The 15,212-nt window shown below is 53.6% G+C and overlaps 6 protein-coding genes across 6 annotated transcripts; 4 read left to right on the top strand and 2 right to left on the bottom strand.

The window, feature by feature from the left end:
* Nucleotides 1-318: 318 nt before the first annotated feature.
* Nucleotides 319-1,083, top strand: HMPREF1541_01884 (uncharacterized protein; the record flags this gene model as incomplete). The annotated part of the gene is made up of 1 exon (XM_008716240.1): nt 319-1,083. The coding sequence occupies one exon, from the start codon at nt 319-321 to the stop codon at nt 1,081-1,083; it is 765 nt and encodes a 254-aa protein (XP_008714462.1).
* Nucleotides 1,084-1,087: 4 nt separating this feature from the next.
* HMPREF1541_01885 (uncharacterized protein) lies at nt 1,088-4,672 on the bottom strand (the record flags this gene model as incomplete). The annotated part of the gene is made up of 1 exon (XM_008716241.1): nt 1,088-4,672. One exon carries the CDS (start codon nt 4,670-4,672, stop codon nt 1,088-1,090), a length of 3,585 nt encoding a protein of 1,194 aa, XP_008714463.1.
* Nucleotides 4,673-5,749: 1,077 nt separating this feature from the next.
* On the top strand, nt 5,750-8,261 carry HMPREF1541_01886 (uncharacterized protein; the record flags this gene model as incomplete). Its single annotated transcript, XM_008716242.1, has 2 exons — nt 5,750-7,451; nt 7,501-8,261. 2 exons carry the CDS (start codon nt 5,750-5,752, stop codon nt 8,259-8,261), a joined length of 2,463 nt encoding a protein of 820 aa, XP_008714464.1.
* A 732-nt stretch (nt 8,262-8,993) lies between these two features.
* Nucleotides 8,994-11,636, top strand: HMPREF1541_01887 (uncharacterized protein; the record flags this gene model as incomplete). Its single annotated transcript, XM_008716243.1, has 2 exons — nt 8,994-9,342; nt 9,394-11,636. 2 exons carry the CDS (start codon nt 8,994-8,996, stop codon nt 11,634-11,636), a joined length of 2,592 nt encoding a protein of 863 aa, XP_008714465.1.
* A 425-nt stretch (nt 11,637-12,061) lies between these two features.
* Nucleotides 12,062-13,123, top strand: HMPREF1541_01888 (uncharacterized protein; the record flags this gene model as incomplete). The annotated part of the gene is made up of 2 exons (XM_008716244.1): nt 12,062-12,101; nt 12,210-13,123. 2 exons carry the CDS (start codon nt 12,062-12,064, stop codon nt 13,121-13,123), a joined length of 954 nt encoding a protein of 317 aa, XP_008714466.1.
* Nucleotides 13,124-13,571: 448 nt separating this feature from the next.
* Nucleotides 13,572-14,880, bottom strand: HMPREF1541_01889 (uncharacterized protein; the record flags this gene model as incomplete). The annotated part of the gene is made up of 2 exons (XM_008716245.1): nt 13,572-14,824; nt 14,871-14,880. 2 exons carry the CDS (start codon nt 14,878-14,880, stop codon nt 13,572-13,574), a joined length of 1,263 nt encoding a protein of 420 aa, XP_008714467.1.
* Between the last annotated feature and the right edge of the window lie 332 nt (nt 14,881-15,212).

Here is a 15,212-nt window from a genome sequence, read left to right on the forward strand (position 1 = left end):
TACTTACGACTTAGCGACGGGCTTAGGCATTGTGTCGGTGGGCGCTGGTAAAGAGAAGGGCGACGAAGAGGTTGAAGAGGGCACTCGTGGTGTCGAAGAACGTTCAAGCAAGACCCAAAAAGATTTCATCGTGGGGTCCACCTTGCCAAGATTTGTTCATCGGTGGATAGTTCCACCGCAGCCGCTCCGCCGCCTGATTCTGGCCATCGCCGCGTCTAGTACTAGCGTACCCTCACTACTTTAGATGGTGGTTGCCTTCCTCCGCCTCACATAAAGGTGAGCAAACATTCATGTCCTAGATTCATTCGAAGCGCAGTGATGTCATCCCGGCGAGGTGTTGGCCTTGGGGCTTTCACCAACCTGGCATCGACGCAGCAATCGTATGCTGCACATGGAACCACCCTCCGCACCGCCAATGCGGCCAGTCTTCAAACGCAGCTGGAAGTCTTCCAATCACTTCTACACAACTTCGCACTCGAGCATTCGGCCACCATAAAATCCAATCCGACCTTCCGGGCCGAGTTCGCGCGTATGTGTAACGCCATCGGTGTTGATCCCCTTGCTGGATCCTACGTCAGAGGCAAAAAAGCCGATTCGCTTTGGGCGAAGATGCTGGGCCACGATGTGAACGACTTTTACTTTAGCGTGGCAGTACGAGTGGTAGAGCTGTGTCAAGCAAGTAAGACAGAAAACGGTGGCTTGTTGGGTGTGAAGGAATGTGCAGAGAGTGTGGCAAGAGGCAAGGCGATTGGTGGCGGAATGGAGGTGAGCGAGGACGACATATTGAGAGCGGTCAAGTCACTCGGGCCGCTGGGAGCGGGATTCTCGATCATCCCAATTGCTGGAAAGCAATTCATCAGAAGTGTACCAAAGGAGTTGAACACGGATCAGGCAACAGTGCTCGAAGTGCTGCAGCTGCTTGGGAGTGTTACAGTTTCGTTGCTGAGGGTCAATTTGAACTGGGACAAGGCGAGAGCTGTGACAGTCCTGGAGGATCTGTTGGGTGATTCACTGGTATGGATTGACTATCAATGTCCCGAGCCCGAGTACTGGTCTCCTCAAGGTCTGATCGACGATGACTAATACATCAATTCCTGAACTCGTCCTTCAAAACCCAGCGACCACGACCACGCGAGCCCTTCTCCAGGGTCGCAATTTGCTTCAAGGTCTCCTTGAACTCCAGCGTCGACTGCTGGTTGGTGCAGAAACGGTTGAAATGATCGATCAGCATCTGCGTATAGCTGCTACCACCTTGCGACTTCAGGTACGACTGGATCATTTTGGCGAACTCTTTGCCACTTGGAGGTGTGGCCGTGCCAGACGAAGGAGCAGGGGACTCCCGAGGTGTGGCCGATCTCGAAGGACTTGCTACACGTTGTGTGGCATTGCCACTCGCACCAAGCTGGCGCTGCTGCAAGCCAGCAAGCAGACTTGCAGACCCGACACCACCACCCCGGTTGCGCGAACTTGCACCAAAGGCTCTATGAGCCGTAGTCTCCTGGGGACGGCCAGAAACTCCGAACTGACCAGTCCAGGTCGGAGTGCCAATTGGAACATTGCGAGCTGTCTCAGCGGCATGCCGAAGTTCCCGAGCGGCCTCAGCTGCAATCCTTCTCGCTTGCCGTTCGACAATCGCCGGATCAGCTTCGACCTTCTTGGTTGCGCTATTGCCACCTATGATAGCATCGTGCTCAACGGCAGAATGGATGCCGGATCTGGAGAATAGGCCTTCCATCATGCGCTTCTCAGCTGTGGTTTCGCTGCCCCCGTCCTGCTTCGCCTCTTCTTCTTCGGCGACTTCTCCGGCGAATTGCTGCACCGAGCTGATGCCGGGAAGGGCTTTGACCGCAACGTCGTCATTCTCGGGCTCGGGTTTTACAGCGGGTTGCAGGTTTGCCGCAGATGCATCGGCTTTGTTCGAGTGCTCGACATTAGCATTCTTGAACAACTGACTGGTTTCCGTGGGCGCTTCATCGTTAGTGAGGCTGAAGAGGTCGTGGAGATCATTCAAGTGGAAAGTTTGGCGCTGCTTCGGGTCTTTCAAGACTTTGTTGGTCAGGAACTGCTTGAAGATTTGACGGTGGTAAATCTTCTCCTCGATCGTGCCAGCAGTCATTAAGCGATATATTGTCACCTCACGTTTCTGTCCCAACCGCCACGCTCGTTCGCGGGCCTGCAGATCGGTTGACGGGTTCCAGTCAGGGTCATAGATGATCACTCGATCGGCTCCGGTCAAATTAACACCAAGACCACCTACTTTAGTAGTGAGCAAGAATACGTGGAGGCCTGGGTCTGTGTTGAATTCATCGACCATGCTCTGGCGGGATTGGATAGGTGTGTTGCCATCCATGCGTCTGTACTTCATTCCTGGTAACGAGCGCACGTATCTTTCGAGTATGTCAAGCATGATCCGGTGTTGGGCGAATAACAACGTCTTGTGGCCTGTTTCGCGCCACAATTCTAGAAGGGATCCAACAATTTTCATCTTGCCGGACTTCTCAGGATCGCCGTAGTTATAGTCAGGTTTGAAGGAGAGCCGCTTGTGGTCTTGCAGATCAGGGTGGTTACAGATCTTGCGCAGGATATCGATGCCATACAGAACCTGTCGCTTGCCGCTCATAATAGCATCCATCTCCTGAGATCCGAGAAAGTAGGTATAGTCCTTGCGTTGTTTCGGTGTCAACTTGCAGAACAAAACCTGCTCACTTTTCTTGGGGAGATCAGCAGCCACGTCGATTTTGAAGCGCTGCAGGAGATACGGACTAATCGCATCCTTCAGAGTCTCGGCGCACTTGAAAGCAGTTTGAACCTGCAAGTTCGATGCATTGGCATAGCCACCCTGTCGGATCGGGATGTCAAACTGGTTGCGGAAGTTGACGAGTGTGCCCAGACGCATGGGGAAAACGAAATCGAACAGAGACCATAGTTCGACCAGGTTGTTCTGCATCGGCGTACCAGACAAGATGATTCTATTGGGGGTCCGCAGTTCCTTGGAATAGATAGTGATGGCTGTGTTCGGGTTTCTGATCTTATGACCCTCATCCAGGATGGCGTAGGACCAATCGGTCGGGATGAGCAAAGGTGCGTAGCTTTGAAGACCAGAGTACGTGGTCACAAGCACGCCGCCATGCTCCATAATAGGCCTCAGCACTTTCCTAGCAGATTTTTGGCTCGGAGTCAGTGCTTTGTTGCGCGCATTTGGATCCCAGATCTGTTCGACTAGCTGGTCCTCTCTTGAACTTTCGTTTCGGATATTGATCATGCCAGAGCCAGATGAATGTAGAATGGTGACTCGGAATGGAGGCCACCATCTGTGGAACTCATTTACCCACTGCTTCATTACAGTAGCGGGGCAGACGACAATGACAGGTTTGTCAAGCTTCTTGCTGTAGTGTAGACCAGCAAGGAACGAGATGATCTGTATAGTCTTGCCTAGGCCCATTTCGTCTCCGATAATTCCGCCGACCTGCTGCGTGTATAGCTCGTGAAGCCACTGCACTCCCGTCTTCTGATAGTCGAATAGGCTGGGGTAAATATCGCCAGGAATCCTGTAGCCATCCTCGAACACAGTGTCGGCGATCTTTGGGTGAGGTTGATGACATTCTTCTTCAACGACCTCATCATCGTACTCTTCCTCAATATCTTCGGTACTTGAACGGCGTTGCCGAGCTCGCCGTCGTCGTAGCGCCCACCGCCGTAAGCGAGACTTGTACACAGCCTCAGTCCCATCATCGAGGCCTCTCAGGTCTTCGATCTCTTCGTCGTGGGGCACATGAGCTTTGCGAGGCGTTCGTTTCTTCTTACCAGAAGTCGTTGGCATGACATCATCCGAGTCTTCGTCGATCGAAACAAGATCGTCAGTTCCGGTATCAGCATCGTCGAAAGAAGCGTCGTCGTCATGCTCAAATTTGCGCGGCAGGATCTTTCGGCGCTTCCGAGGCTGTTCAGACTCGAAACTTTGGTCATCAGAATCGACGACGGAGCTAGCAAACCCAGGTTGACGGAGGTTGCGGTGAGACATGTCAAGGGCAGGTGCCTGGCCTGGTATGACTTCGCCATCTTCAGGCTCCTCCTCGGCGTCCAGCAGAGCACCCTGAAGTGTATCGGAGGAGACGCCATGGGAAGATAGACCGAATTTGGAGAAGGGAGTGATCTTGCCGGTGCGGATTAAGAAGTCACGCTGAGTCTCATTCGGTAGTCGGCCGGTGCTAGATGCTTCCTCTTGTGCTTCTGCAACGCCTCTATCGCGGTCTCGCATTCGCTCTTGGATTTCATCGAGGTCATTATCAAGGTCCTGGATTTGACACTGGATCTGATCGACCTGCACACGCAAACGATTCCTCTGTGTGACCCCAATAGGTCGACTGATGTCCTCTTTGATGCGTCGAACTGATGCCTCTAGCTTCTGCTTCTGCGTTTGAGTCTTCTCAAGTCGTTGCTGGTCGCGCTGATTTGCCTGTTCGTGTAGAAGCTGGTCAGCCTCGCGGCCTATGCTCCGCTCGAGGTCATCCTGATCTCGGACCTGGGCGTCGAGACCCCGAAGACGAGCAGTCTCGGCGGACTCGGCAGTATTGTCGTTGATGACTGTGGAAGCATCGGTCGACATGACACTGTCGCTGTTCGGGTCGACATCGGTGTTGTCAAGTGCCGATGCAGATTCCGGCCCGGCCATGACGGGCGAACGCAACAGACCACACAACTATTGCTGGCTACACATTCGACAAATGACCACCGAATTCGAACAGGCTATGTTTGAGTAGGATGTCAAAAGCAAATGAAGTAGTGAATAAAGGTGTGGACCGGTTTTCGTTGAGTCACGTCAATGGTGGCAATCGCGGCAAATGTAGATGTCACGGTCATTAGAGGCAAATCTCAGCGCCCTTGTTGCCTAGCGAGTCGCCTGCTGTATCAGACGTCAAAGGTCCATCACAACTCTAGTCTTCACCTCCTGCCACATTGGTTACAGGTGTCAAGAGGTGTCGGTCGCTCGAGCGGCAAAAAAGTAAAACAAATGATCAGGCAGCAATCTTCTATCCTAGGATTGGTATTGAGCTTTTGGCGGAGGTGCTGCTCCTACTGAATGCTTCAGGCAGGCTTGGCGGACAGTTTGGCCTTAGGGAGCTTAGCCGCTTGTTTGGTTTTCGGGCACTGCTGGACCACAACCACGGTCCTGGGCTGCCTCGTTGACCCTTCCTGTCCCTCACCGTGACCTATGTCTTATTCCCTTCGGTGATGCTATTCTCCCGATCTGAGCCTCTTTGTCTGTGAAGCAGACAGTCCTCCGAGCATCCGACACACTTGGCCTGGAGTCATTCGTAAGCCAGCTCAACCAGTTGTCTCCCCTAGAGATCAGCGCAATCTGCCAACACGCCAACCTGCTCAAAGCAGGACTCAGTCTCAAGCACCACATCTTCGCACATATTCTTACCTCCTGCGACCCGTCCATGACCGTCACGATGTCCTTGCTGTGAATTTTTGGCCAATGGTTTACCATGACTAAATTCCCCCCGGCCCCCCTCTCAGTCACCTTAGGCTGCACACGAACCTTCCCGGGAGCCCCCAAGAGGCGGTGCAAGTCATCCTGACAGATACCGACCACGAGGCTACAGACCTCTAGTTATCTCAATCCAGCACATCTCAGTCAATCTCTCGACCCCGCTTGCCCCGCGAGACCGTCTCTGTCGCGTTTCCAACCCATCAACCGCCGGTCGATTACTTTCGCAGGCCGAAGCCGGTCAATACGCCCGCCATGTCAATAAATCACACCCCCTCAGCGCAGGGGAACCCCTACGATCACAACGGCGAGTATGACGTCGCAATGGAGGATGCTGATCCATACAATCGCGCAAAATACCTGCCCCGACCAGCACATGCTCACCGGCTTTCGGCGCAATTCATTGGCGAGGGCTCGTCTGCGGCTCAGCGTTACTCCCCAATGAATGTCGCACCGTCGAGCGCACATGCGTCTAGTCCGCAGTCTGCTATGCAGATGAGCTTTCAGCAGACAGGCCCGCCGTCCTCACGGCAATCCCCTACTCGCTCGCTCCATTACGCAGCCGATAGGTATCCGGCCGAGCCCCCGACACCGACACGATACACTCAGAACAGCTACCTAGCGAATATGGAGAATGCGAATCTGAGCCCTGACTCCTACTATCCACCGTCGGCCTCTCAGCTGCCCACGCCAGGAGGATCAAATGCGAGACCTGGTCCCCCATCCAGACAACCTTCGCAAAGGTCAGCCGGGCCTGTTCCTCGATTCCATAGGGTCAAGACTGCACAAGACCTGCGACAGAAGATCAACTCGCAGCCTCCATATCGACGCGCGAACCCAGAAGGTGGCTTCATCAGTCCTCTGCAGGCTCTCACGACCCATCTTCCGGCCACCTATCGCATTTGCAACCCAAATTTCAAGTACGAGTCTTCAAGAAACCCTCGTCGGGTTCTAACCAAGCCAAGCAAGGGCACAAAGAACGATGGCTATGATAACGAGGACAGCGATTACATTTTGTACGTCAATGACATATTGGGTAGCGAAGAAGCTGGCCACAAGAACCGCTACCTGATACTTGACGTTCTGGGCCAAGGTACCTTTGGACAGGTCGTCAAATGCCAGAACCTCAAAACTCAAGAAGTTGTCGCCGTCAAGGTCATCAAAAACCGCACGGCATACTTCAACCAGAGCATGATGGAAGTCTCTGTACTTGACCTATTGAACTCGAAATTGGACAAGAATGATGACCACCATCTACTACGGCTCAAAGATACTTTTATTCACCGCCAGCACTTGTGCTTGGTGTTCGAGCTTCTCAGTGTCAATCTGTACGAGCTCATCAAGCAGAATCAGTTCCGCGGCCTGAGTACGACTCTCGTACGTGTCTTTGCACAACAACTTCTCAACGGCCTGACTCTTCTCAACAAAGCAAGATTGATCCATTGTGATCTGAAGCCAGAAAACATTTTGCTGAAGAATCTGGAGAGTCCCATCATTAAGATCATCGATTTTGGTTCCGCCTGCGATGAGCGACAGACCGTGTATACCTACATTCAATCTCGATTCTATCGTTCACCAGAAGTCCTGTTAGGTCTACCTTATTCATCAGCCATTGACATGTGGTCGTTGGGATGTATTGTTGTCGAGCTGTTCTTGGGTCTGCCGTTATTCCCTGGCTCATCGGAGTACAATCAAGTGTCTCGAATCACAGAGATGCTGGGGATGCCCCCGATGTGGATGCTGGAAATGGGTAAACAGTCCGGTGAGTTCTTTGAGAAAACAAGCGACGAATTCGGTCGTCGGTCGTACAGACTGAAGAGCATGGAACAATATTCGAGGGAACACAACTCCAAGGAACAGCCCAGCAAAAAGTACTTTCAGGCAACAACTCTACCTGAGATCATTCGGAGTTACAGCATGCCTCGGAAAAACATGAAGCAAGCAGAGGTTGAACGAGGTAAGCTCAAGTATCACCGGTGTGTATTTTATGCTAACAGACTGAATAGAAATGAATAACCGCGTCGCCTTTATCGACTTCGTCAGGGGCTTACTTACAACCAATCCGCTTGAGAGATGGTCACCTCAACAGGCAAAGCTACACCCCTTCATCACTCAGCAGAAGTTTGATCCGTCCCGCCCATTCGTTCCTCCGATGAACCTCAAGTCACCTTCAAACAAGCCTCCGGCACCGGGTGTTCAGCAACAGCTGAACGCGGAAGCAATGAGCAAGCAGCGAGCCGCCCAAGCTGCACAGGTCCAGGCACAAGCTCAAAGCGCCGCGCAGTCCGCTTATGCGATGCAAAGCAGTCAGTACGGCCATATTCCCCAGGCACAGGCTCCTCCAGCGTACAACAACATGTATCCGGCGCATCAGCTACCCGCACCACCTCCATACCCAACACATGGTGCTGGGTACGCTCCTCAAATGGGACAGATGACCCAGCAACCCGCTCAGATGGCACCTGCACTCTACGGTCACCAACATACTCTATACCAGCAAGCTACCCAGAGAGCCGGACGTCAGAGAGCATCAACTATGGACCAGCAGCAAGGCGGCATTCCTGCGGCAATACAACGGGTAGCCAGCCACCTGGACCCCAGCCAGCCCATTCGCTTGCAGCCTAGTCCGGCATACTATCCTCCGCCGCCCGATGGTTATGTTGATTCGTCCGCAAACGCACGCAGACGTGGCAGCCGCAATCAACGCAATCGTGACTTTATCAGAACGCTAGAAGACGGAGCTATGGGACAAACACAATGGCACTAACATACTATTGTCGGTGGGACAAGTCACTTGCCCCCAACTGGTGACCATCGTCCAGTCTCAACCTTGGCCCCTTCATCACCCATCAAATGCGATCACCACCGAGCGCAAATGAGAGCGAGCACGGCGTGTCTGGGCGTTACAATCGCCAAATGCATGTAGACCAATGAAGTCTATTGAGCAGGACTTGCTCCGCGGTGCAGAAATGTTGCCCCAGTGGTTCTGTATTGGTTCATGGTACAAACACTTTCTACTGAGCCACACGAAGAAAGGTGAACGAGGAGACTTCGCTTACAGGGAATGGGCCGAGGAAGCGTGACTTTGCAGAAAACAGCATCACAGCACAATTAAGAGGGTGGGCTCGGTACTGGAGCTATCGTGAGGCATGGGTGGCAACCTCTGCTAGACTTCCAGCAAACAGCGTGAGTCACTTTGTAGTCACAGCAGCAGCTCATAGCTCATGGCGACTATCTGTAAATCGAACTTGGAATGAGAAACGATCGAAAATTCATTTTCTGGTTAAAACATGACTCAAGCCCTGCCAGTTGCAGGGCTTGCGACAAGGCAGCGAGCGAAGAAGTCATGCACGGAAAATAATTGCCAAGGCTTAAAGTGGAGTCTGGGCATCGTGTGCGACAAATTCGCGGGTTTCTTTAGCCACCCTGACTGGCGACCACCCCTCTGAAAAGGCGCACTTTCACCAGCTCTTCCGTCACCACAGGATCGACAGTCAATATGTCTTCCCGATTCTTCCACGGCGGCGATAGTGACAGCGAGTCCAGCTCCTCCGACGAGGAAGAACTCTACGGTACCCAAGAACAACCCTCCGATGAGGAAGAATCCGACGAGGAGGAAGAGGATGCGGACGACTCCGGGGACGATTCTTCCTCTGATGACGACGCCAAAGGCAAGGGTGCCTCTTGGTTCTTGAGAGGCGACGCAGACGACAGCGATGACAGTGACGATGAAGACCGAGAGCGGGTCGTCAAGTCCGCCAAAGACAAGAGACTCGACGAACTTGAGGCTATCATCAAACTGATTGACAATGCTGAGAAGATTGGAGACTGGGCCGTTATCAACACCGGTACGTCGCCCCAAGAAGCGAGTGTCGCATGGACTTACTAACAGTGACCAGAATTCGACAAGCTGAATCGGCAAGTTGTCAAAACCATGCAAGGCGTGACCCCTCCCAAGATCTACATCAGGAAGATCACCGATCTCGAAGAGCTGGTCAAGGAGACGAACGAGAAACAGAAGGCTGCGGCCAAGAAGATGAATGCGACCTCCACCAAGGGTTTCAACGCCATGAAGCAAAAGATCCGGAAGAACAATGCCACTTATCAAACCGAGATCCAGAAATACCAGGATGACAAGGATGCTTATATGGAAGAAGAGGATGACGACGAGCCCCTCGACGTTGCGCCCAAAGAGAAGAAGAGCAAAGTGCAGCGAATTGATGCGCTCGAAGCAGCGATTGATGAAGAGGGTTGGGGCACCGTCGGCCGTGGTGGCAAAGCCCTGGTTTACACTCCTGAAAGCATCTTCAAACACTTAAGGACGATCATCGAGTCCCGAGGCAAGAAGAACACCGATCGGACGGAACAGATCCGCATTATGGAAAAGCTGCTCGAGGTGGCCAACACGCCCTACCAGAAGATCCGAGTCCTGCTAACCCTCATCTCAACACGATTCGACGTCATTGGCACATCCACCCAAAACTACATGTCACAGGATGCCTGGAAGTCGGCAGAGCGGGAATACGCTTTGCTACTTTCGACTCTCGAGGAAAACCCAACGTGGATCGTAGTTGAAGGAGCTGAGGAGTGGGAGGACGACGACAAAGCTCCTACGCCAGCGAGCGGCGAGATTTTCAAGATTCCTGGTTCTGTCATATCCTTGGCCGAGAGACTGGGCGACGAACTCACACGGTCTCTGCAGCAGACTGATCCTCACACAGCCGACTACATCGAGCGGCTAAGCGACGAACAAGCTCTGTACAATGACATCCTTAGATCCGTTGTCTACGCCGAGCGGATCAAGAAGACTCTGAAGGAAGACTCCCGGCAAGACCCCATCAACCGAATCACCATCCGCCGGCTTGAGCATATTTATTTCAAGCCCGTACAAGTTGGCAGAATTCTTGAGGAGAAGGCCTGGGCTGCTCTACCATCAAACTTGGATTGCGATATCACTCCCCGAGGATCCAATGCCGAGGTTGCGACGCTGATTCAAACTCTCTGCAACTACCTCTTCGAGAACAGCGAGGGCATTATCCGGGCTCGCACCATGCTGTGTGAGATCTACTTCCTGGCACTTCAGGATAATTACTACAAGGCCCGCGATCTTGCTCTGATGTCTCACTTGACCGAGAACATCTCGTCATTTGATGTCAGCACACAGATCCTCTTCAATCGCACGCTCGTCCAGATCGGCCTCTGCGCCTTCCGCGCTGGCCTATGCTACGAAGCACAAGGTGTCCTGCAAGAGATCTGTGGCTCTGGTCGGCAAAAGGAGCTCCTTGCACAAGGTCTCATCATGCAGCGCTATTCGACCGTCACTCCTGAGCAAGAGCGCCTGGAGCGCCAACGCCAACTACCATTCCATATGCACATCAATCTCGAGCTTCTCGAGTGTGTGTACCTCACGTGCAGCATGCTTCTTGAGATTCCTCTCCTTGCCCAGACTGGTTCTTCGCCGGACATCCGCAAGCGCGTCATCTCTAAGACCTTCCGCCGCATGCTCGAGTACACGGAGAAGCAGGTCTTCCAGGGCCCGCCGGAAAACACACGTGACCATGTCATGCAAGCCGCCAAAGCGCTTGCGAATGGCGACTGGAAGAAGTGCCAGGAGCTGATTGCTAAGATCGGCATCTGGGATTTGTTAGGTGCGGACAAGGAGCGCATCAATAAGATGCTAGCGGCCCAGATCCAAGAAGAGGGTCTACGGACTTACCTCTTCACGTACGCGCCGTACTACGACACTCTCAGCATCACAACGCTATCCGGCATGTTCGAGCTAGATAGCAAGCAGATTTCTGCCATTGTGAGCAAGATGATCTCTCACGAAGAGCTTGCCGCTGCACTTGACCAGGTCAACGACGCTGTCATCTTCCGCAAGGGTGTCGACCTGAGCAGACTACAGAGTCAGGTTATTACGCTATCCGAGAAGGCCATGGGCATCCTCGAGGGCAACGAGAAGGTTCTTGAGACGCGGACAGCAGGCATGACCAATGCTTTCCAGAGAGACCAGGGCCAAAGAGGACGTGGTCGCGGCCGGGGTCGTGGCGGTCTGGGCGGAGGTCTGGGACGTGGCGGTGGCAGACAGCCCGGTGGCCAGCAGTTTAGCGGTGGTGCATTGGGCAATGCGATCAAGACTTAGGGTGTTCACTTTTGACAGTGGTGGCAAGGGCAGTGGGAGAAAAGCGGTCTGCTGCCGGACTTCTGTATGTGGCGAATACCTACGCCTATGGGTAAGGCTGACCGTGAGCACGCGAGCCACGCATAGCCATGGGCCTTTATTAGAGAATCAAACAAATGAGCATTGAACAATACTTTCGCCCGTATGTTTCCGCAATCCAGTCCCGTCGCTGTCGAAATAACTGCCCAGCGTTTGTAGTACCCAGAAGCGCCACCGAAATCGGCCCCAGTCTTCCCCGCACGCATAGCTGAATACTCCGAGGCCTTACCCCAAGCCGAAGCTCGCAGGCAGTAAACAGCAATGGCCGTCTTATAACCTTGCGCATGAGGGCCAATGTACCGCTCAAACATTTCCTGGACGCCCAGTATTGCTCGGAATAGCCCACAATGGCGGCCAAAAACATCCTCCGGCGGTCAATGCTCTATGGTAATGCTCACCACCGCCCGTTGATTTCACACGAACCTCACAGTCTCGGCCAAAATCCTCCTACATAACTGAAAAGAGACCAAGGAGACTAACACATTCCCCTTCCAGTCCCCGGCTCCTCCCAACGCTTCCTCGACAAATCCCGCACCCTCACCGCCGATTTGATAGCCTACGACCTCGAAGACAGCGTCACACCTTCGAACAAAGCCAACGCGCGAGCCCTGGTGCGCAAAGCGATCGACCAACCTTTACCGGACAATGCCAAAGAGCGCGCCGTGCGCATCAACAGCGTGGGCTCGGGCCTCGCGCTCGCGGACCTGCAAGAGGTGCTCAAGAGCCCCAACCTGACGACCCTGGTGGTGCCCAAGGTCGAGTCCGCCAGCGACATGAGCTTCGTGCGCGACGTCATCGAGCACAGTCGGCCGCGCGAGGTCAAGGGCAAAAAGGCCGCGGCCGTGTCCGTCATCGGCCTGATTGAGAGCGCGCGTGCGGTCATGGATCTCAAGGAGATTTGCGGCGCGTGTCCGGGACTGCTGAGTGGCTTGACGTTCGCGGCGGAGGATTTTGCGTTGGATCTGTCGTTGACGCGCACGCCGTCGCTGAAGGAGTTTTTGTTTGCGAGGTCGGCGATCGTGACGGCTGCGAGGGCGTATGAGTTGCCGTCGACGATGGATTTGGTGGCGACGGCGTATAAGAGTGAGGCGGATCAGGAGCGGTTGGTGGAGGAGTGTGAGGATGGGAAGCGCATGGGGTTCAATGGGAAGCAGTGTATTCATCCGAGTCAGGTGGGTACGGTGGATAGGGTTTATAGTCCGAGCCTTGGGGAGGTGGAGTGGGCGGTGAGGCTGGTGATAGCGCAGAAGAAGGCCGAGGAGTTGGGCAGGGGCGCGTGGACGCTGGATGGGAAGATGATTGATGCGCCGGTGGAGGGGAAGGCGAGGGCGATTGTTGGGAAGGCAAGGTTGTGTGGCTTTCATGTGGATGAGCTGATGGAAAAGCACAAGGACCAGGAGCCCTCGTAGGGTATAAAAAATCGGGAGAAGAAGATACCGCAGCTGTGCGCATGGGGAGCCAAGGCGGAGGGAGAGCAGAGGAAGGGCGAGAAAGGAGCACGGATCTCTGTTTGCACGATCATCGAAGCGCAGAAGGGGAATCCTCCTGCCCAGAAGAACGAATGGCATATGTGATGTTATTTGGAAAATGCCTGGTAGATAGCTCAGAGCTCGACAAAGGCCCCGCATAAGGCGTTGTCTGGCGAGGCCGTGCTGGAGGATGCAAAGATAACGGACAGGTCGCTCTGGCATGTTGACACTTCATATGTTATATAGGTCGAGATCTTAGAGTACAGGACTTGTTGAAAGTCGATGAACAGCTTCGGTTCCGGTTTCTCTGCATGTAACTTTTTCGTGTGCCTAGTACCGATCTGTTGTCGTGGAGGTGGCTCACTATCAGTCTCTCCGGAAGGGGACCTCAAGCCTTCTTTCGCGTGCTTCGTCGGAGCTCTCCATTGGCTGGCGAGCCGGCTTTGACGTCCTCAACGAACTTGTTGGCTTCGACTGGGTCCTGCTTTCGTTTCTTGATGGTCAGGCAGTTGATATCTAGGATGGCACAAATAGCGTTAATGACACGCACAGCCCAGGTGAAGTAGACCACGACTGCAAAGACGAAGTAGCCGCGCAGGTACCAGCTCTCCGCCTCTGGCCCAATGGCCGGTAGACCAATGATAGGCAGATTGGTCAGGACGGCGCCTCCTACGAGCGGCGCCATCATCACAGTCCAGTACGGAAATGGTTGACGCGTCAGATGGCAAAGGATTATCTTCGTGGTGAGGCGGCCGAAGACGAACGACATTGTCAAGCAGAAGAGTACCAAATGATTGTTCTCAAGTAGGTGCGAGTAAGGTGAGCCGAGCCAGGTCAGACAAGACCCACAGAAGACGACCATAGGTGCCCATTCAAGGAAGACCGGTAGGACTGGTAGGTTATTTGCTCGGCGAGCTTTGACGACATGGTAGACGCATGCTGGTAGGTGGGCGAAGAAGAACGCCGAGAGGATCATCGGTACCCAGCCCTGGCGAAAGGACGTATCGCCGAAGATGTCTTCAAAACCGACGACATCTGCAATGGGCTTCTGCCATATGGTGGGACCGTAGTAGCCAGAGATGGCCATAACCGCCGCTGCAATGATCAGGCCTTCAGTCGGCCCATTGAAGACTCCTAGGTAGAGAGTGTGCGTGTGATAGGTCTCCCAGGTGGAGAAAAACATGGGCAGAACTGGCACCATAGCTGTGAAAGCACCAATGTGGGTGGCTCCAAGGCCCATGGCGGCAGTCTCGAGGAGGCTAGCTAGCGTGCAATTGAGAGAGTCAATGCCGTGATCAAAGAGCTCACCTAGGCCACTGGAGGTGCCAGTTCGCCGAGCTTGCTTGCCGTCAACGTTGTCCATGGTTGAATACATCCAAAGACCCATGGCGAAACTGTAGTAGACCCATGTGGGGCCGGGGCCAACGAGGTCGGGAATCCAAATCTGCACGATCAGAACATTGGCGAGGATGAAGAAGAAGCCTAGCAAGGTGACCATGTTCGGCGCCAACCACATGGGTAGAAGCTTGACGAAGCCATTCCAGTAGTGGCGTAACACATAGTTGGATAGCAACGACTTGTCCACACTGGAGTATTTGTAGGATTTCAAATGGACCAACGCCTCGTAGGAGAGAGGGTCGACTGTAGAGACTCAGCATTGCTTGAAGTGCATCAGGCCACTCCCTACCTTGAGCCATTCTGATGGAGTCTTGCAGCGAGACAAAATACTTGCTGGACCGTGTAGCTATATCCGTCCGTGTACCTTTCGATGATGTATGTAGTTGAGACAGCCAATCAGAAGCGAGGTCGGCGTAAGGCAGGGGTAAAGGACAAGAGGTATTCTAGCTTGACAGATCTAGCGCCATACTGAGTCAAAGAGTACTCAAGTAAGTGCCTAGGCAAACACAACTAAAAGGCGAAATTTGAAGCTGTAGAAGAGAGAAAGAAGGAGGAGGTGAGAGAAGAAGCGACACATGCACGTTCTTGTGATTTCTTTGGCCGGGCGCGCCAAGCCTTTAAGAGACTCCAT

This window comes from Cyphellophora europaea (genome assembly GCF_000365145.1).
Source record: "Cyphellophora europaea CBS 101466 unplaced genomic scaffold supercont1.2, whole genome shotgun sequence".
Lineage (NCBI taxonomy): Eukaryota > Fungi > Ascomycota > Eurotiomycetes > Chaetothyriales > Cyphellophoraceae > Cyphellophora > Cyphellophora europaea.